The 22996-nt window shown below is 44.1% G+C and overlaps 1 protein-coding gene across 4 annotated transcripts in view; it reads right to left on the bottom strand.

Annotated features, from left to right (window-relative positions):
- samd12 (sterile alpha motif domain containing 12) overlaps positions 1-22996 on the bottom strand; it is a 115264-nt gene that overhangs the window by 74607 nt on the left and 17661 nt on the right. For all 4 annotated transcript variants that reach the window (XM_055876041.1, XM_055876044.1, XM_055876040.1 and 1 more), the window contains exons 2-3: positions 12195-12391; positions 4488-4617 (exon numbers count right to left, since the gene is read on the bottom strand). In XM_055876041.1, the coding sequence (XP_055732016.1) occupies positions 4488-4617; positions 12195-12391 (327 nt within the window). The remainder of the gene's footprint in view (positions 1-4487; positions 4618-12194; positions 12392-22996) is intronic.

Consider the following 22996-nt stretch of genomic DNA (forward strand, 5'->3'; position numbering starts at 1 on the left):
AGCTTTGGGTCAGATCTCATTTAATAGTCACAGGTATTTGGGTATGTGTAATTTTAACTGGCATACAGATCCGAAGGAGAAATTGTATCATTAATAATGCGGCTCTTGCTTTTCATGAGAGTGGAACGTGGCGTGTGTAGCTTGCGGTTGGCCAATCATAAGTCCTCAAAGCAGCAATAGGCTACAGTCAGAGAGCCTCGCACCGTGAGGCAAAAGTTAGGAGATGTAATCAATGGAAAATGGAATTAAAATGACGGAATTGATTGCCTACAACGACCAACAGCCAACATGCTGGCTCCTTTCCTGTTTCAAATTTGTTACGTGGAACGTATATATTTCCCAAATTGACCTTCTCCTGTAACATACAGTATATATATGTAACACATGTAAGCCCTTCACTACAGTCAGGATGCTACTTAATATTCTGAATGGAGTTGTAGGATGAGAAAGCGCATGCACTGCGGCCTCAGTTAGCCTAGCTTAATTAGCGTCTCCCGGTTTGATGCAATCCAACACCGGTTCTACGTAATCACATTTGATGATAAATAACCTAGCTATGGCAGCTATAGTGCGAGATGGCTTGGTTGGTTGGTTTCTGTCTCCCCTCCCATCCTCCCTGCTCCCCATGTCACTCGCTCACAGTACGGCCCCTCCGGCACCTGCTAGAGTGGCCCCCCTCTCCCCCTAGCTCCGGTTAATAAAGTAGCTTTAAATAAAAAAAAATAAAAAAACATTTTCTGCTGTTTTCCTCACTCGGATCGTACCGGGTCTGGATTCGACCAGGTCTATACGGAAGGGATCTAGTTGTCCTTTGGTCCATTTGAAACGGGCCTCTATATTCATTTTTATTGATGCATATCGGTTCCGGGTGAGAACGGGTGAACGTTTTTGCACCTGTGAAGACCTCTAAGGAGAATATTCAGGTAGTGTCATGTTTATCAATTAACTCACTAAAATGGTCAACAGTGGATCCGCTTGCAGGCTGAGCGTCAATAATAAGCATGTAGCCTTTAGCCTGAATGCCTAGTCCTCGGAGAGACATTGGTGTAGTTTATGATGGGCTAGTGCTCATTCCTCAAGTGCTGTTCAGGCCTATGGCCCAGTAGACGGGTATATATTTGCTACCCTGTGCGACACCTACCCAGGCACGTTCAAATCAGTCTGTGTAGATTCTGATTTGAACGTGCTTGGGTAGGTGTCGCACAGGGTAGCAAATGTATATTTGATGAGCTGTGAGAAAGGTGAAAAACACCATTTAAATGACCCTTCCACTGGGTAATTGTCAAAGACTCCAGTCACCAAAGTCATAGACTGTGCTCTCTGCTAACACACGGCAAGCGGTACCGGAGCGCCAAGTCTAGGTCCAAAAGGCTCCTTAACAGCTTCTACCCCCAAGCCATAAGACTGCTGAACAATTAGTCAAAATGGCCACCCGGACCATTTGCATTGCATTGATTGGGGTCCTAAACAGCACTTGAGGAATGAACACTAGCCCATCATAACCTACACCGACTGTGATTTGAACATGCCTGGATGGGTGTCTCACAGGTTGCCACTGTGTAATATGTGCCACTGTGATTTTATAAAGGGAGAGACGGACCGAGGGAGTAGTATAACTTTTAAGTTTTACAACATTTATAAGCGGTGGGCAACGTGTTCAACTGGGTTAAGCAGCAGTCAGGGTTTTTCCAAGTAGCACATGGTGACACATCAACACACTCGATATTACAATAAAAGACTCCTTCTTACAGTATGCTCTTACGGAGGTGAACCACGGAATAGAACCAACGCTATTAAAAACGCCACCATTTCCCTACAGTCACTTTAGATTGTTTGATTCTTACATTTTTGACTGCAAGTGTGTGTCGCAAATGGCACTCTATTCCCTACAATTTGTTTTAACCTTTATTTAACTAGGCAAGTCAGTTAAGAACATTAAGAACAAATTCTTACTTACAATGACGGCCTAGGAACAGTGGGTTAAACTGCCTTGTTCAGGGGCAGAACGACAGATTTTTACCTTGTCAGCTCGGGGATTCGATCTCGCAACCTTTCGGTTACTGGCCCAACGCACTAACCACTAGGCTACCTGCCACATAGTGTACCTCTTCTGTCCAGAGCCATATTGTAACGGCTTTCTTCCATAGGTGAAGGAGAGGACCAAAGTGCAGCGCGGCTAGTGTTCAACATGTTTAATACAAGAACAAGTGAAACACTACAAACAACATACAAAATAACAAATGTGCAAAACCGATACAGACCTATCTGGTGCAGAACACAAACACAGAGACAGGTAACAAACACCCACAAAATCCCAACACAAAACAAGCCTCCTATATATGAGTCTCAATCAGAGACAACGACTACCATCTGTCTCTGATTGAGAACCCACACTAGGCTGACATAGAAACAGACAAACTAGACACACAACATAGAATTCCCACCCAGCTCACGTCCTGACCAACTAAACACATACAAAACAACAGAAAACAGGTCAGGAACGTGACACATATGGGCCCCTATAGGTCAAAAGTAGTGCACTACATATGGAATAGGGTGCCATTTGGGGATACACAGCCCAACTGTCTCATATCTAATCCAATTCCTTTCTTTATCTGTCTGGAGTGGGCGGCCATTGGATTACCACGTTCTAATTCATTCAATGCACCGCTCCATGACAGGGGAGTGCGATTCAATCGACGGCAACCCCTTCACTTCCCTCTTCTGATTACATATGTTTGTGCACCTCTCCGCTAATTACACTTACGCTATCAGTAAATGTGTACTAAACTCATTTACCACACTACGCTGTTTGCTCGCTGCCAACGACTCAGTCTTTGTAATTGCACAAGATTAGGGGACTAATATCTAATTACACCTTAATATGCTTTAATGCATTTTAAAAATGACAGATCGGTGTTAATGTCAAACTCGGAGGCGGTCTTTCGGGAGCGTCGAGAGAGGGGGGGGGGGGGGGGGGGGGGGATCTTGGCAATCGAGGCGCTCGGATGGGAAACATTGATTTTGACTTTGGCTGCCGCTCGACGTTGCTGGCAGGGGATGGCAACCGACGGCTGCATATTGAAGTCGTTCAAAGAAGTGAAAACGCTGTGCTGCTGCAAAGCCCGGAGATGTAAAATATCTTGCACTGTCAGAGCTAGGACATAAACAAGGGACGTGTAAGAGTTATGATTTGGATACGGTGCCCTGTATTGATTTGCTACTTCTGAAAGGATGACCAGTGGGCCAAGACCAATGAAATTGGTAGTATTGACTTCCTACAAGAGCGTTGGGTTCTCTCTGACTGTTGAAATATTATCTTACTACTCTGTTACCATAGATACCATGGCAAAAGTGAGTCCTATCAAACAAAGGGCCTTCTCCTAATCAGATCAGAAACGAACCACACACACAGCATTTCCAACTCAATTTCCCTGGCCAGTGGGACTCAATAGATCTTTCTAGTTGTGTTTTGTGTACACAGTACTTATTCCTATTCGACTAGTTTGTTTACACAGTGTGGTTCTCAAGCACAATACTACATTCCTCATGATTTGCTTGCTCTAGTTAAATCTAATCTAGTGAAAAAATTATGCACGATATTTCTGCATGATTGGGATGCAAATTGCATTGCGAGCCCGATTGGTATGGCCTGGCCTGTTTTAATTGCAGTCTGTTAATTCATGCTGGTCGGGATGACGAGGGGAATTACTAGCGTGTTTTGTGCATATCGTTATCGCTAATTGGGCCGGTGGTTAACCCCTTATCCACTCCTCTGATCCTGAGACAAAAACATCCCACAACTGCAGGTCATTACACTAATTGTGAGACATCATCTTAGGTCATGTGCTTGTTTCATTATCGGCGGGCTAAATGAGGAAATGCATATTTGGAGACAACGTGCTAAGATGATCTAATATTTAAAAATCTAAGTTTATCGCCAAGGAAGTTTGAATTTAGCCAAACTCGTGGTGATGGTTCTCATGAGCAAAATGAGATGGATGAAATGGGCCCTTTTCTTTATTCATTACATAGTGCATCATTTGCTATTTCATTTGTTTATGTACACGTTCCTGACATGGGATAAGTGGGATTCTTACTGTATGTAGCCAGCTCCTACTAATCTTAATGGAGAGTAGCATTTTTCAGCTAGCATTTTCTACCCCTTAACGGAACGCCGCTGCCGTGTGCTCCGGTTGAGCCCTTAACCCCAGCGACCTCGGTTTCCTCACGGCCTAAGTGCATTATGGGTGAAGTGCTCAATTTCGCCAGTCACGGCGAGCTGCAAATAAACATTCTAATGTAATCAGTCGTGCTCCGAGAGGTTGAGTGCGTGGCAATTAGCCTTCGTCGCTATGCGGCAGGCGGGTCGTTGGCGGGTGGGCGGGTGTGACCTTGGAGGGGCTCGTTAGGAGGATGATTGACACGGCGACGGTGGCAACAGTAAACGCGACGAGACAGACAGACTCAGGCTGTGGCGGGCGCACCTGTGATGTCATGCTGCTTGAAGGAGTCGCTGTAGATCTGATGCTGCTTGGGGCAGTGCTTCTTTAGCCACTTGCACACGTCCTGCTGGGTCCACAGGGCCACCGGCTTGGACAGCTTTACGTTCCCCGACTGCATGGAGGGGAAAGACAACAGATGACTTGTAGGTGCAAAATAGACGGCACATACAGTACTAACACAGACTGTACATATACAGTGCACACACAAACAATATCAACCAATGCAGATAACATGGCCATCTGTATAATCCGGATGGCACAGGTCAGTAGAATCGACAGCAATACACAAGAAAAGCTAGCATATACACCATGCAGGCCTTAGGGTTAGAAATTACACAGTACATGCCAGTCTTCAGAGGGTTATAAATCACACAGTACATGCCAGTCTTCAGAGGGTTAGAAATTACACAGTACATGCCAGTCTTCAGAGGGTTAGAAATCACACAGTACATGCCAGTCTTCAGAGGGTTAGAAATTACACAGTACATGCCAGTCTTCAGAGGGTTAGAAATCACACAGTACATGCCAGTCTTCAGAGGGTTAGAAATTACACAGTACATGCCAGTCTTCAGAGGGTTAGAAATCACACAGTACATGCCAGTCTTCAGAGGGTTAGAAATCACACAGTACATGCCAGTATTCGGAGGGGTTGTGTTAAATGCGGAGGACACATTTCAGTTGAATGCATTCAGTTGTACAACTGACTAGGTATCCCCCTTTCCCTTACCAATGATAAAGCAATGTCTACAGATATGGTAATACGCGGATATGCATGTTACACAAGAAGCACTAATGGAATCATTGTACAGCACTATTCATCAGACCAAATGGGACACACTATAAATCCTTTGACAGACAACAACATGCAGCCAGGTTGGTAGTTCATATGTTGCCTAATCCCTCAGGCATTCAGTGTGCGTCCCGCTGAACAAGCCGCCACTGTAGCGAAAGTGCTGGCGTCCCTTCCTTTTGATTGAGGGGCGACTCAAATTACCCACCGAGAGAGGTGGTTAAAATTTCACATCCACCCCCTTCCTCCCATTTCCCTCCCACTCCAGTCAGCAGTGGCTCGCTGTGTGGTGCAGCATAGCAATAGAACATGCCTCCACCTCGGCTAGGCCAGCATAACAGTACCCACCGCATTCCCCTTTGTGTCTCTATCTCTACCTGACTGACGAGACAGAGAGAGAGAGAGAGAGATACAGAGAGACTGTCCTTCTCCCAGTGCCAAGCATAGTTACAGACGACGAGTACAGACGACCGACGTGACTGCTTTGGCAGGCCACAGAGACACCAAATCTGCAGAGACGGAAGAGACAAGAGACCTCCGCTGAGGGGAAGATGGCGTTGCAACAACAACCCACGTTAACCATTAAATACAGCTCAGCTCGACACCAATTAACCCTGACTAGCAGCCTGGGGCGCATGGTACAGTACAGTACGGCGAATGAGCTAGTGTAGTTCTGGATGGCTTAGTCAGAAACACTACGATGAGCCAGTAGGGAGGAAAGGGGAGGGAGGGAGGAAAGTAGGGAGGCAAGAGGAGAGAAAGAAAGAAGGCGTGTGTGTTTGTGTGCGGCCGATCAACAACCACAGGAAGCATTTGGTTGGGAGTCAGTGCTGTGAAAAAGTATTTGCCCTCATTCTAAATTCTCGACTTTCGCATATATATATCTTTTTTTATACTGAATGTCAGATCTTCAACGCAAACCTAAAATTAGACAGAAGGGAACCGGAGTGAACAAATATCACATGCTGATTTAATTTCATTTATTTCATAAACAAAAGTTATGCAACACCAACAGTAACGCACGCCCCTGTTGAAAAAGTAATTTCCACTTTAAACTCAATAACTGGTTGTGCCACCTTCAGGAAGCATTTGGTTGGAGTCATTGCAACTAAAGGTGGCACAACCAGTTAGACTCTTAGAGTGTAAGGTGGAAATTACTTTCACACGGGGGCATTACTGTTGGTGTTGCATAACTTTTGTTTAGAACTGCTTCCGTGCAGAACTGCTTTTAAACGCAGCGACATTTGTGGGTTTTATCAGGCATGAACTGCTCGTCTCATGTCCTGCCACAACATCTCAATTGGGATTCGGTCTGGACTTTGACTAGGCCATTCCATAACTTCAAAATGTAGACTTGATTGTCTGTTTTGGATCATTGTCTTGCTGCATGACGCCAGCTGCGCTTCAGCTTCAGCTCACAGACGACTGGCCTGACACTCTCCTGTAGAATTCTCAGATAATAGAAGGAAGTAATCTCTAAGGCAAGTCATCCAGGTCCAGGGGCAGCAAAGCATCCACCAAACCATCACACTCCCACACCATGCTTGACCGTTGGTATAAGGTTCTTACTGTGGAATGCAGTGTTTGGTTTTCGCAAAGCATAAATGGGACCTACAGTACCAGTCAAAACATTGGACACCTACTCATTCAAGGGTTTTTCTTTAATTTGGACTATTTTCTACATTGTAGAATAATAGTGAAGACATCAAAACTATGAAATTACACATATGGAATCATGTATTAACCAAAACATTATTTTTTTAAATGACAGTTTAGCACACTCTTGGCATTCTCTCAACCAGCTTCATGAGGTAGTCCTCTGGAATGCATTTAAATTAACAGGTCTGCCTTGTTAAAAGTTACTTTGTGGAATTTCTTTCCTTCTTAATGCGTTTGAGCCAATCAGTTGTGTTGTGACAAGGTAGAGGTGGTATACAGACAATAGCCCTATTTGGTAAAAGACCAAGTCAATATTAGGGCAAGAACAGCTCAAATAAGTAAAGAGTAATAAGTAAAAAGTCCGACATTACTTTAAGACATAAAGGTCATTCAATAAGTAACATTTCAAGAACTTCCAAAGTTTCTTCAAGTGCAGTCGCAAAAACCATCAAGCGCTATGATGAAACTGGCTCTCATGAGGACCACCACAGGAAAGGAAGACCCAGAGTTACCTCTGCTGCAGAGGATAAGTTCATTAGAGTTACCAGCCTCAGAAATTGCAGTTTAAATAAATGCTTCACAGAGTTCAAGTAACAGACACATCTCAACATCAACTGTTCAAAGGAGACTGCGTGAATCAGGCCTCCATGGTTGAATTGCTGCAAAGAAACCCCTACTAAAAAGGACACCAACAAGAAGAAGAGACTTGCTTGGGCCAAGAAACACGAGCAATGGACATTAGACCGGTGGAAATATGTCCAAATTTGAGATTTCTAGTTCCAACCGCCGTGCCTTTGTGAGACAGAGTAGGTGACCACAGCATTCTGCAACGATACGCCGTCCCATCTGGTTTGCGCTTAGTGGGACTAGCTTTTGTTTTTCAACAATGACCCAAAATACACATCCAGGCAGTGTAAGGGCTATTTGTCCAAGGAGAGTGATGGAGCGCTGCATCAAATGACCTCTCCTCCACAATCACTCAACCTCAACCCAATTGAGATGGTTTGGGATGAGTTGGACTGCAGACTGAATGGAAACAGCATATACCAAGTGCTCAGCATATGTGGGAACTCCTTCAAGACTGTTGGAAAAGCATTCCAGGTGAAGATGGTTGAGAGAATGCCAAGAGTGTGCAAAGCTGTCATCAAGGCAAAGGGTGGCTACTTTGAAGAATCTAAAACACATTTTGATTTAAAACTTGTTTGGTTACTACATGATTCCATGTGTTATTTCATAGTTCTGATGTCTTCACTTTTATTCTACAATGTAGTAAAATAAAGAAAAACCCTTGAATGAGTAGGTGTGTCCAAACTTTAGACTGGTACTGTATGTCATCCAAGAGAGAGGGCTTGGCTTTGCTCACTCTACTGCTCAGCAGTGAGTGTGTATAATGTTCACCGCACAGGGTGAGCTCGCTGGGGTTGGAGGGGGAGCTGCAACAGTTCCTGAATCAATAGCCATCCACGTATTTCATAGTACTGTAATTGTAACACAGAGCAGTGTTTCTGGGACTTTAACATTGGGTGAGGCTGAGTGAGTGAGTGAGTGAGTGAGTGAGTGAGTGAGTGAGTGAGTGAGTGAGTGAGTGAGTGAGTGAGTGAGTGAGTGAGTGAGTGAGAGAGAGAGAGAGAGAGAGAGAGAGAGAGAGAGAGAGAGAGAGAGAGAGAGAGAGAGAGACGGAGAAACAAAGGGAAATCATCCACAGAACTTCATGAGACTCTGGGCCAATTAGAGATTTGAGTGACAAGCGCCAGTGTGCAGAGCGAGAAAAAGCCAGCTATATTTCTAAGTGAGAAATTGAGAATATGTCTGCGTGCACAAGCTCGTAAACACACACAAAAAAACCCAGTCAATCTGTCCTTGGCATAATTTAACGCACTACGCAGTTCATGTATTTCACATGTTACCTTAGCAACAGAGCAAGGACAACTTCGAAACACAAACACTTTAAGGATGTCAGTCCCCAAAGCCATGAAAACGAAACAAAATGAAACCTACAGCAACACAGACTACTACCAGGTGTAATTCATTGGATACTTAATATTGATACTAAAAGCCTTACCGATAGTTCATTAATTACTTACATTCATTTAAAGTAACACCATTATTACACGAATGTAAAGGCATTCAAGGAGCTCCTCCACCACTGTGTAGCCTAGTTAGTACAATATACAGCTCTGGCATTCACAAACATACAGCGCCATCTAGCGAATAAATGGCCACACTGCATCATTCCATCATTCCAATACATTTCCTCACTGTTGAGAGGGAATAGCCATTAGCGTCACACTGACTGAGTGGTTATTTGAGACATCGAGCTCCAGTGTTGTTCTCGCCCCATCTCCTTCGTAGCTCACTTAATTAACTAGTCCAGCGTTGCCTGGGCCCGCTGTTTCTCTCCATTTATTATTTCGCTCTCTCCCAAAGCTCAAAGGAAAAGAAAATTAGCTAATTATTCCATTACGTTGCGGGGATAAGGCAGGTTAGGCTGTCTCTATGTGGACGGCAGGCCGGGCTGGGAGGGAGAAATAACACGCTATTCTGAGTAAATTAATAACCGCTTTCTTTAAATAGACGCCTCCAGGTTGAGAAATTGGATTTACAAGCAGTGTGAAGACCGACTTCATTGGGCCACATCAAAAGAACGTGCATACACAACGCTGGCTTTTAATTCCCTGACCTCGGGAAGTCAATATGGGTCCATTACACAGCAGGGCAATAGGAGCTAGTGTGTGTAGACAAAGTAAGATATTGCTTTGGGCATGATATTATCTGTAGGGTTTCTTGATTTTCCATAATAATATATGGCGTTTAGAAAATGCTGTTATCCAAAGTGACTTAGTCATGCTTGAATATGTTTTATGGGTGGGTGGTCCCAGGCATCGAACCCATTATCCTGGCGTTGAAGGCACCATGCTCCACCAGGTCATGCTTTCAGCTGATGCCGTTGCTTAGCCACAGAGTTCCTCTATAGGCAGAACTGCACCGTACTGTGATGGCTTCGACGTTTTCTTTTCTTATTGTCCTTTCAAACATGTTCCAGCAACTAGGGGAATGTGTAGCCTGGCCAGAACAGTACAGCTTGGCTCGAGTTGGTTTGGCTCAGTAGTGTTAAAAGGGTATCAAAGTCATGAACTCAAAATGGCAGATACTGTACAATGCGCATGGTTGAAAATACAGTTCGTGATTAAGACATGTTGTACTTTATGCTACATGTGAAGAGTTGACTGATTCCCTACGAAGTAAGGTAACATAACGTCCACAGATTTTGTATGTCTTTTTACATTTTTTTTGGTATTTCGCCACAATTTCGATCTTGTCTCATTGCTGCAACTCCCCAGCTGGCTCAGGAGATGAAGGTAGAGTCATGCTTATCCCGGAAGCCAGCCGCATGTGTCGGAGGAAACACCGTTCATGTGACGACTGACGTCAGCCTGCAGACGCACGGCCCGCCACTAGGAGTTGCTAGAGAGTGATGAGCCACGTAAAGCTTCCCCCCTAACCCGGACGATGCTGGGCCAATTGTGCGCCGCCCTATGGGACTCCTGATCACGGCCAGTTGTGATTGAACCCAGGTCTGTAGTGACGTCTCTAGCACTGTGAAGCAGTACCTTAGACCGCTGCGCCACTCGGGAGGCCCCCCATCCACAGATTTCTGAATAGGATTCCATGCCGTTATTACATTCTTTTTGAAATGAACCTACATGGTGGTTTATCACACTCTTATACTGTAGGAACATAGGCCTGTACCACGCAGTGAGACCATAAAAAAACAGCCTAGTTGTTCGTAGGCTTATGCGTTATACCGTTTACCAGGGTATTTGGAAAAAGCCACCGGACGGTTTTTCAATATTTGACATTTTTCAATAAAATGTGAATATTTGTAGCTACTTTAAGTTAATACCTGCAGTCAACTTGTGCAATACGTTAGGAGATAAAGCAGAGTGCGTTCTTCATGTCACCCGTCACATTATGAAGCTTACCGTAGTTCCCCCAGAACAGTTGAGCCGGTCACACGTTTGTCAGTAAATCGCACAACGGGAGTGTATAGATTTCTATATCTATAGTGAGTCTCTGTTGTGCGGCGCACATGTGGTGATGAAGTTACACGTGTATGCAATTCACTACTACACTGTTTGCCATCAGATATCTTAGAATGGCTTTCTGCCAGACGTCAGAGAGCTCTGGATGAGTTCTGCACAGCTGCCATTTTCTCCCCGTGCTTCCTACTCGAGTTCTCATGCTACTCTTCCATCAGAAAAACATGCATCACAACTTTGTTCAGTTGCACAATTTCTCTCCTTCACTTTTGCTTGTAAATGTCCACACTCATCAGAAATGACATTCGGTAGCTACTAGCTATGCTTGTATAACTTTATGAGCTGGATTTGCCTGTCTTCGCAATTTAAGTTCATGTTCGTTGTCACTAAATCCCGGGATAAGAGAAGGATGGAATGACAATATTAAAATCTGCCCAAGCCTAGTTGTTCCTCTACATTTCAAAAGCGTAGCTACGTAGGGCTTCTTAGAGGACATATTGTCTGGGTGAAAGCAGTTCCAGGCAGCCAGATTGACAGATAATTATCTCTGTCATTTTCTTTCTCATCTCCCTTCAGAGACAAGAGGCAGAAAAAGGAGGACATGTCAGATCCGTTGTCTCGACAGGATGCCATTTTTAGAGAGGAAATAAAATAAATTCTCCACTGACGACAACCTTTAATCTAAACAAGTCATTCTCAGGAAACATTGAATAAGGGCTGTCAAGGGAGTTCATTTGAAAAGTTGTGTATTTACTTAATGGATCAAGCAATGGTTAGGTGCCAGAAAGTGTAGTAAGTAAGTAATTACTGAATTCAAGATTGTCTGTTTGAATTACAGATCTGAAATTCCTTGAAAATTAGCAAGGTACAGCGAAAGATGGGACGCGTTACTAATATCCCAACATGCACCTACAAATCTGTTACAGACCAATGATTATGGTGAGTGGTCACCCCAGCCTGGTACTCATCCTGACATTTGTTAGAGCAGCCTTTCTCAACCCAGTCCTCGGGTCACACCAGCCGTAAAATACATTTAATGTGCTCCAACACCATGCATACCTGAAAACTAGTCAACTAATCAGCAAGCGTTTTTTTATTTGAACCAGGTGTGCTGGATTTAGGACACGTTAAATATATGTAACGGCTAGTGGGTCCCGAGGACTGGGTTGATGAAGACGGCATTGAAGTCCCCGTTCTTACACGTGAGAGTTCTGACTCGGAGACGGAGCGCTGGGGCGGTGAGTGGCGCTGGTACCCGGGGCTCACGTCCTGATAGGTGGGGCTGTCGTCGTCCAGCATGGCGCCCTGGTCCAGAGGCTCCTCCTCCAGGTGAGAGGTCACATCGTCCGGGCACATCTGGTGGTCCATCCCATTCTGGCTCAGGTTGCAGTGGACAGCTGCAGGGAGAGATAAGAGGGAGGGAGGGGACGAACACAAGGTTAAATAAACTATAGGACACCAATGTGTACAGTATAGATGTGTGTCTGTGAACCAACCATCATCTTGCTACTTGGTAAGTGTACAGTCGTGGCCAAAAGTTTTGAGAATGACACAAATATTAATTTACACAAAGTTTGCTGCTTCAGTGTCTTTAGATATGTTTGTCAGATGTTACTATGGAATACTGAATAATAATTACAAGCATTTCATAAATGTCAAAGGCTTTTATTGACAATTACATGAAGTTGATGTAAAGAGTCAATATTTGCAGTGTTGACCCTTCTTTTTCAAGACCTCTGCAATCCGCCCTGACATGCTGTCAATTAACTTCTGGGCCACATCCTGACTGATGACAGCCCATTCTTGCATAATCAATGCTTGGAGTTTGTCAGAATTTGCGGGTTTTTGTTTGTCCACCCGCCTCTTGAGGATTGACCACAAGTACTCAATGGTATTAAGGTCACTCTATTAAGGTCGCTCTCCCCACGTATACCAGAGACTATTGATTTGATTCATCGCCTGAAATATGTGGGCCATATACCAGAACATTCTATTCTGTGTACTTTTGATGTTACCAGTCTGTATACTAAACATCCCCCACCAGGGTGGCCGTAGAGGCCCTCAGGTTCTTCCTCAATGAACGTGCCAATTGTATTGTGGACTTGGTGGAACTGACTTTTTCTTCCAGACCAAAGGGACAGCGACGGGGAGCACAATGGCGCCTAAATATTCTAACCAATGTTTGGAAAAGAAGATGGTACGGAATCCAGACCTTAATCCTTTTATCCCCAATATTCTCCTAATTCAGAGATATTTTCCCAGATCTATACAGGGACCCAAGAAGAACTATTGGAATTCCATGCCTATCTAAACTATGAATGAGCACCTTCGTTTCACCATTAACTACGCCCTATCACAAAAGCACTTTTATATAGGACAAAACCCCCCCTCTACAGGAAACCACCCTCAAGAGGTGACAGCTTCCAGCCACGTCCCACTTATTGAAAAAGTCTCACTGTTAGTCGATTCAGCCGCATCAGAAGAATACGCAGCTCTGATGTTTCTTACCAGAAACCGACCACGGACCTCACAAAAGAAAGAGGGCTACAAACCACAAATTGGATAAAACATGCAAATGATTGTTTTGAAGGGCTAACACACTTGGAAAGCCTTCAACCAAAAGTAAAAGAAAAAGCAGAATACTCACCATCGGGAAAGGCATTTAAAAAAAGGACATTATCAGGCAGCACTGGGACATTATCAGGCAGCACTGGGACATTATTGATACTGACCCACAGCTGAAACCCATCTTCAAAAGGGAATCTTTCTGGATCCACACGGTCTCCTTTGGCCTTAACTTAAAACCGTTTTTATAGTTCCAAAATGTCCAAATGCTTTTCTTGCACTAATTGAATAGTGTGAGAGATCACACACGCACACTCACACACAACCAAAAGTATGTGGACACCTGCTCGTCGAACATCTCATTCCAGAATCATGAGCATTATTATGGAGTTAGTCTCCCATTTGCTGCTATAACAGCCTCTACTCTTCTGGGAAGGCTAGATGTTGGAACATTGCTACAGGGACTTGCTTCCATTCAGCCACAAGAGCATTAGTGAGGTCGGGCACTGATGTTGGGTGATTAGGCCAGGCTCGCAGTCGGCGTTCCAAGTTTAGATCAGGGCTCGGTGCAGGCCAGTCGAAGTTCTTCCACACTGATCGACAAACAATTTCTGTATGGACCTCGCTTTGTGCACGGGGGCATTGTCATGCTGAAACAGGAAAGGGTCTTCTCCAAAGTTTGAAGCACAGAATTGTCTAGAATGTCATTGTATGCTGTAGCCTTGATATCCCTTCACTGGAACTAAGGGACCTAGCCCGAACCATGAAAAAACAGCTCCAGACTATTATTCCTCCTCCACCAAACTTTACAGTTGGCACTAGCATTGGGGCAGGTAGCGTTCTCCTGGCATCCGCCAAACCCAGATTCATCCGTCGGACTGCCAGATGGCGAAGCGTGATTCATCACTCTAGAGGACGCGTTTCCAGCTTTTACACCACTCAAGCCAATGCTTGGCATTGTGCATGGTGAGCTTAGGCTTTTGTGCGGCTGCTCCCCCATGGAAACCAATTTCATGAAGATCCCAACAAACAGTTCCTGTGCTTGATTTGATTTGGATCTCTTTTAGTCCCCATTTGGACTAATCTTCCAAGAGTCCTTAAACATTCAAATACAATTTATAATACAAACACATTTTCACATATAACCCACTATTACAAACATACTTAATATACTAACATAATGACCCAATAAATACTCAGTCTAAAATATATTGATTCTTCATCTACTATAGTCCCACAACATTTCTATATACACTGCTCAAAAAAATAAAGGGAACACTAAAATAACACATCCTCGATCTGAATGAATGAAATATTCTTATTAAATACCTTTTTCTTTACATAGTTGAATGTGCTGACAACAAAATCACACAAAAATTATCAATGGAAATCAAATTTATCAACCCATGGAGGTCTGGATTTGGGAGTCACACTCAAAATTAAAGTGGAAAACCACACTACAGGCTGATCCAACTTTGATTTAATGTCCTTAAAACAAGTCAAAATGAGGCTCGGTAGTGTGTGTGGCCTCCACGTGCCTGTATGACCTCCCTACAACGCCTGGGCATGCTCCTGATGAGGTGGCGGATGGTCTCCTGAGGGATCTCCTCCCAGACCTGGACTAAAGCATCCGCCAACTCCTGGACAGTCTGTGGTGCAACGTGGCGTTGGTGGATGGAGCGAGACATGATGTCCCAGATGTGCTCAATTGGATTCAGGTCTGGGGAACGGGCGGGCCAGTCCATAGCACCAATGCTTTCCTCTTGCAGGAACTGCTGACACACTCCAGCCACATGAGGTCTAGCATTGTCTTGCATTAGGAGGAACCCAGGGCCAACCACACCAGCATATGGTCTCACAAGGGGTCTGAGGATCCCATCTCGGTACCTAATGGCAGTCAGGCTACCTCTGGCGAGCACCTTTAGGGCTGTGCGGCCCCCCAAAGAAATGCCACCCCACACCATGACTGACCCACCGCCAAACCGGTCATGCTGGAGGATGTTGCAGGCAGCAGAACGTTCTCCACGGAGTTACATTGTGTTGTTTAAGTGTTCCCTTTATTTTTTTGAGCAGTGTATTATATGTAAATCGTTTTAAAATAACGTTTAAATTTATATATGGAAAGGTTTCTAATTTGCTCAGTTAATTTATTCCATTTCTTTATTGCTCTAAATCGAAATGTTCTTTTGCCTATTTCTCTTTTCTGTCTGGGTAACGCATAGATGGTGGACAATCTATTCCTAGTATTTACGGAATGTCTGTCTCTTACCAACTGAATACCGTTGTGAATAGAACTTGGCCGTTTTAAATGATGTATATTATGAAATAAAATAAGCATGTTTTTTTCAATTATCTTGTCGATTGATGACCAACCAAGAACACTGCGCATGACTGCAACAGAAGAACCATATCTCCACCTTAAAACACTCCTTGATGATGCATTTCCCCAGACCACAGAACAGTAGTTCACCTGACTCTCAATTAATGCTTGTGTTATTTGCTGAATAATTTTTCCTGGTAAATATTTAGCTATCCTTCTGATTATGCATGCTGTTTTAATATATATATATATATATATATATATTTTTTTTTTTTACATAGATGAGTTATTTGAGACGACCATGATAAGCAGTTGTCTAGCTGCACTCCCAATAGTTTGGTTTCTGCCACTTCTTCAATTTGTACTCCTCCCATACTTAATTGTATCCCATGCTGTTTTGGCCTTTTCCTAGTTGAACAGACCAACATAACTCTGGTTTTCTTGGTGTTTAAAACAAGTTTTGTTTTGGCAAACCCACTCCCTGATATTCTCCAAATCTCCTTGTAAATCTTGCTGTACCTGTTGAACCGATTGTCTTGCTGCATAAATTGTAGTATCATTTGCAAATATAGTAGCTTGAGGTTCAACTAAGGCATAGGGAAGGTCGTTGGTATATATTAAATAAAGAAGTGGCCCAAGGCAGCTGCCCTGCGGTATTCCACAGTTTAACACGAGGGGAAGAAAATGAACCATTGATATAGTTGGACTGTTTCCTATCAGTTAGATATGACTGTACCCAATTCAATGCTACCTCCTTAAAACCATAATGCATTAATTTTGTCTAAATTATTTCATGATCCACTAAATCAAATGCTGCACTGAAATCTAAAAATAGTACACCCACAAACTTGCCATTATCCATAGCATTGAGCCACTGGTCAGTCATGTCAACCAATGCAGTGGTAGTGGAATGTTTTTTGCGATAAGCATGCTGATTGGCTGTAATCAGATCATTCTTCCATGTACTCCCACATTTGTCTACTCACAATACCCTCCAATATCTTACTGAGTGTAGGGAGTAGACTAATTGGCCGACTATTGGCAGGAGTAATGGGTTCTTTGCAGTCTTTCGAAATAGGACACAGTTTCGCATCCTTTGCAAACATCCCCTTTTCCAGTGACCAATTAAATATGTATCTCAGTGGAACTGCAATCTGGGGAGCAGCACAGCAAAGCAAAAAATAGTCCATAAGACCATAACCTGTAGATTTACCATCAGGTAATGACTTCAATAGGCTTAACACCTCCTCCACTGACACCGTTTGCAGACTAAAAGAGCAGATCTTAAGTTGCTTCCAGAGGCAGTCTGGAACTCGGTAGTGATTGTTGCAACTGAGGATAAATTATTTTTACACGCTACAGCCCTCATTGGTCCCATTCTGTGAGCTAGTGTGGCCTACCACTTTGCGGATGAGCCATTGTTGCTCCTAAACACTTCCACTTTACAAAAACAGTACTTACAGTTCACCGGGGCAGCTCTAGCTGGTCAGAAAGTTGCCGAACTGACTTGTTGGAAAGGTGGCATCCTACGGCCCTGGTCCACAGGGTGTTCTATTGGTCAGAGCCTACAGCGTGGCAGTGGAACGCTCCACTACCGCCAGTGTCACACGATCAACGTTTTGGATGTCAATGAGTTCACACCCTTCTGCTCCCCCTCAGTGTTTGTGTAAGTAACAGGACTCTACTGGATCACTGGGCACCTGACTAAAATCAGCCTTATATTCCTTATGTATATTTTTGATAGATTACATTAGGTCATGTCTATGGCCAGGAGTTTTCCATGACCACGTTACGTGACCATGACCATCTCCTAGAACTGGGGTCCAGACTGCAGTTTTGTTCCAAGATGGCGTAGGAGTCAGACTTCTTTTTCCTCGTCTTGTCCCGTGTATATATCTTTTAGATATTTTTTCTTCGCAAATCTTTTAATATTTTTCCTAAACCTCAACTTTAATATACTCTCCTGCAACTCGCCTCAATCAATGTGGTATGGATCTGCAATTTTTTAAAGAATTTTTCTTTACTTTTGAACCAGAATCCCCCAACAGAAGCTAGCCAGCTAACTAGCTCCTTGATAGTAGTCAGCTAATCACTGGTAGTGGTCATCAGCTAACCTCTAGCTCGGAAATCCCTCGCCAGTTTGCACAACGCGATTCAAACCAGAGCATACCGGACTTATTTTCTCTCAATATCCCCGGATTCCTACCGCAAGCTCTGAACCTTCTCACCTGGATCATCGCAGCTAGCTAGCTGCAATCCGAGTTGCTACTCCTGGCTAACGTCTCTGTCCCGAAGCAAGCACCAATTAGCCTGGAGCTAGCCCATGCTAGGCCCATCTCTCGGCTAGCTGAAGAGGTCCATCAGCCACTCCTTGGGCTACAATACCTATTTTGCCAATTAGCCTGGACCCCTTTTACTACAAGAAGCCCTGCTAATCTGTCACGACTGGACTACCGATGTAATCTGCCCGAGGGTTCTTTTTGAAACAGGCCCCTCCATCGCGACGTCCCCTGAATGCCCATCTGCTAGCCGCGGCCCGCTAGCTGTCTAGAGCATATCGGACTGTTAGCTGAATAGGTCCATCGGCAAATTTCTTGGGCCACAATACCTATTTTGCCAATTGGACTGGGCACCTTTACCACACGGAACCCTACAAATCCATCACGGCTGGTCTACCGACGGAACCGTACGAGGAGGCTACAACATAGGTCCGTCGCAACGGAAGAAGTCTAAGGCCCTTCTGCTAGCTTGCTATCCCCGGCCCGCTAGCTGTCTGAATCGCCGTGTCTCCAGCCAGCTTAACTACTCACTGGACCCCTATGATCACCCGGCTACGCATGCCTCTCCCTAATGTCAATATGCCTTGTCCATTGCTGTTCTGGTTAGTGATTGTCTTATTTCACTGTAGAGCCTCTAGCCTTGCTCAATATTCCTTAGCTAACCCTTCAGTTCCACCTCCCACAAATGCGGTGACATCACCTGGTTAAAATTATGTTTCTAGAGACAATATCTCTCTCATCGTCACTCCATGCCTAGGTGCCTCCACTGTATTCACGTCCTACTATACCTTTGTCTGTACATTATGCCTTGAATCTATTCTATCGCGCCCAGAAACCTGCTCCTTTTATCCTCTTTTCCGAACGCACTAGACGACCAGTTCTTATAGCCTTTAGCTGTACCCTTATCATACTCCTTCTCTGTTCCTCTGTTGACGTAGAGGTTAATCCAGGCCCAGCAGTGCCTAGCTCCACTCCCATTCCCCAGGCGCTCTCATTTGTTGACTTCTGTAACCATAAAAGCCTTGGTTTCATGCATGTTAACATTAGAAGCCTCCTCCCCAAGTTTGTTTTATTCACTGCCTTAGCACACTCTGCCAACCCGGATGTCCTAGCCGTGTCTGAATCCTGGCTTAGGAAGACCACCAAAACCCATGAAATTTCCATCCCTAACTATAACATTTTACGACAAGATAGAACTGCCAGTTCTGTCATACTATCCAGGTCTGTGCCCAAACTATTCGAGCTTCTACTTTTAAAAATCCACCTTTCCAGAAACAAGTCTCTCACCGTTGCCGCTTGATATAGACCACCTTCTGCCCCCAGCTGTGCCCTGGACACCATATGTGAATTGATTGCCCCCCATCTTCAGACCTTGTGCTGCTAGGTGACCTAAACTGGGACATACTTAACACCCCGGCCATCCTACAATCTAAGCTTTATTCCCTCAATCTCACACAAATTATCAAATGAACCTACCAGGTACAGCCCCAAATCCATAAACACGGGCACCCTCATAGATATCATCCTAACCAACTTGCCCTCCAAATACACCTCTGCTGTCTTCAACCAAGATCTCAGCGATCACTGCCTCATTGCCTGTGTCTGTAATGGGACTGCGGTTAAACGACCACCCCTCATCACTGTCAAACGCTCCCTAAAACACTTCAGCGAGCAGGCCTTTCTAATCGACCTGGCCCGGGTATCCTGGAAGGATATTGACCTCATCCCGTCAGTAGAGGATGCCTGGTTATTCTTTAAAAGGGCATTCCTCACCATCTTAAATAAGCATGCCGATTCAAAAAAATCTAGAACCAGGAACAGATATAGCCCTTGGTTCACTCCAGACCTGACTGCCCTTGACCAGCACAAAAACATCCTGTGGCGTACTGCATTAGCATCAAATAGCCCCCATGATATGCAACTTTTCAGGGAAGTTAGGAACCAATATACACAAATCCCCACATTCTTATCAACAGCCTTGGTTTCTCAAATGACTGCCTCGCCTGGTTCACCAACTACTTCTCTGATAGAGTTCAGTGTGTCAAATCGGAGGGCCTGTTGTTCCGGACCTCTGGCAGTCTCTATGGGGGTGCCTCAGGGTTCAATTCTCGGGCCGACTCTCTTCTCTGTATATATCAATCATGTTGCTCCTGCTGCTGGTGATTCTCTGATCCACCTCTACACAGATGACACCATTCTGTAGACACTGTTAACTAACCTCCAGACGAGCTTCAATGCCATACAACTCTCCTTCCGTGGCCTCCAACTGCTCTTAAATGCAAGTAAAACTAAATGCATGGTCATCGCCCTGCACCTGCCCGCCCAGCATCACTACTCTGGACGGTTCGGACCTATAATATGTGGACAACTAAAAATACCTAGGTGTATTATAGTTAGACTGTAAACTCTCCTTCCAGACCCACATTAATCATCTCCAATTCAAAATTAAATCTAGAATCGGCTTCCTATTTCAAAGCATCCTTCACAAATGAAGCATCCTTCACTCGTAAAACTGTTTCACCTCGTAAAACTGACTATCCTACCGATCCTTGACGATGTCATTTACAAAATAGCCTCCAACACCCTACTCAAATTGGATGCAGTCTATCACAGTGCCATCCGTTTTGTCACCAAAGCCCCATATACTACCCACCACTGCGACCTGTACGCTCTCGTTGGCTGGCCCTCGCTTCATACTCGTCGCCAAACCCACTGGCTCCAGGTCTACAAGTCTTCGCAAGGTAAAGCCCTGCCTTATCTCAGTTCACTGGTCACTACAGTAGCACCCACCCGCAGCACGCGCGCCAGCAGGTATATTTCACTGGTGACCCCCAAAGCCAATTCCTCCTTTGGCTGCCTTTCCTTCCAGTTCTCTGCTGCCAATGACTGGAACGAACTGCAAAAATCGCTAATGCTGGAGACTCCCACACTAACTTCAAGCACCAGCTGTCAGAGCAGCTCACAGATCATTGCACATCTAACTACCTCATCCCCATACTGTATTTATTTATTTAGCTCCTTTGCACCCCAGTATCTTTACTTGCACATCTATCACTCTAGTGTTTAATTGCTATATCGTAATTACCTTGCCACTTTGGCCTATTTATTTATTGCCTTACCTCCCTTATCTTACCTCATTTGCACACACTGTATATATACACACTTTTTCCCCTACTGTATTATTGACTATGTTTGTTTATTCCAGGTGTAACTCTGTGTTGTTGTATGCGTCGAACTGCTTTGCTTTATATCTTGGCCAGGTCGCAGTTGTAAATGAGAACTTGTTCTCAACTAGCCTACCTGGTTAAATAAAGGTGAAATTAAAATTAAAATGACGGTGCCACATTGAATGTCACCAGGCTCTTCAGTAAGGCCCTTCTACTGCCAATGTTTGTCTAAGGGATTGTGCCCAAATTTACTGGTCAGCAATGGGTGTGGCTGAAATAGCCAAATCCACCTACTTTTGTGTGCTATATATATATATATATATATAAACTATAAACTGTAAATATTGATCACATTCCTTGTGTATGGTCATATACTTTTATACTGTGAACCTGTTATACATTTTTACCTCCTGTTTCAGGAAGTGATTTAACTGAGTACTGCCCATACATGCATACGACCTTCCACCCCCACCTGGGATATGGATGCCTGATGAAGACCTAGGAGCATGAGCAGTAGTGTGCAGCTTTTTCCTCCTTCAACTCCAGCACCTGCAACAAGGTACCTGGATGTGCACATGTTCTTCAGCTTTTGGAAAGCAGACAACCAGGTTTTGCCTGTGCTTAGATCTATTCAGTTTATTTTTATCCTCCCCCAAAAATAAAACTCTAGTCCTTGCCAATTTTCAAGCATAACCATACTTGAAAATATGAAGAGTGGTACTCAGTGATGTGTTGGATTTACCCCAAACATAGCGTTTTGTATTAAGGACAAAGTTAATTTCTTTACCATATTTTTTGCAATTTTACTTTAGTGCCTTACTGCAAACAGGATGCATGTTTTGGAATATTTTTATTCTGTACAGGCTTCCTTCTTCTCACTCTGTCATTTAGATTAGTATTGTGGAGTAACTACAATGTTGTTGAGTCAGCCTCAGAGTTTAAAATGGGGAGAAAACTGTTTTAAAGTCACCATTGGCCTCATGGTGAAATCCCTGAGCGGTTTTCTTCCCCTCCGGCAACTGAGTTAGGAAGGACACCTGTATCTTTGTAGTGACTGTGTGTATTGATACACCATCCAAATTGTTATTAATAACTTCAGATAGTCAATGTCAACCTCCCTGGTCTTTGTGGTTGAATCTGTGTTTGAAATTCACTGCTCGACTGAGGGACTTAAAGATAATTGTGTGTGTGTGTGTGTGTGTGTGGGGTAAAGAGATGAGGTACAGTTGTCATTCAAAAATCATGCTAAACACTTAGCGTAGTCCATGCAACTTATTACTTAACTTGCCTAGTGCCTTGTGTACATTGCTGCACTTATGTGATGAAATATTAAATTAACATTTTTAAGCTAAATGATCTGATCAGCTGCATCAGACTCATTGCTTTTTAATGTGTTTTTTTTTAGCCTAGGCCTACTGGCTGTATGAATTTGGGATCTATCGTCCCAGAGTTTGTTTGGGAAAGGCCATTTCTTTCTCGACAGGCTGACGTATAGAATATGCAAACTTTTCCACTATGAGGATAGTAGATTGACATGGGTCAGTGATTCTGCTATTCTTTGCTCATCCTGTTGGCTGAGGAAAAGTAAACGTGTACAGTTATTCTAACACCTTCAAAGTGCGCATCAGAATTCGGTAAGGACAGTAGATCGTTGCACCCTCGACTTGCGTG

The sequence above is a fragment of the Salvelinus fontinalis genome, chromosome 22 (assembly GCF_029448725.1).
Source record: "Salvelinus fontinalis isolate EN_2023a chromosome 22, ASM2944872v1, whole genome shotgun sequence".
Lineage (NCBI taxonomy): Eukaryota > Metazoa > Chordata > Actinopteri > Salmoniformes > Salmonidae > Salvelinus > Salvelinus fontinalis.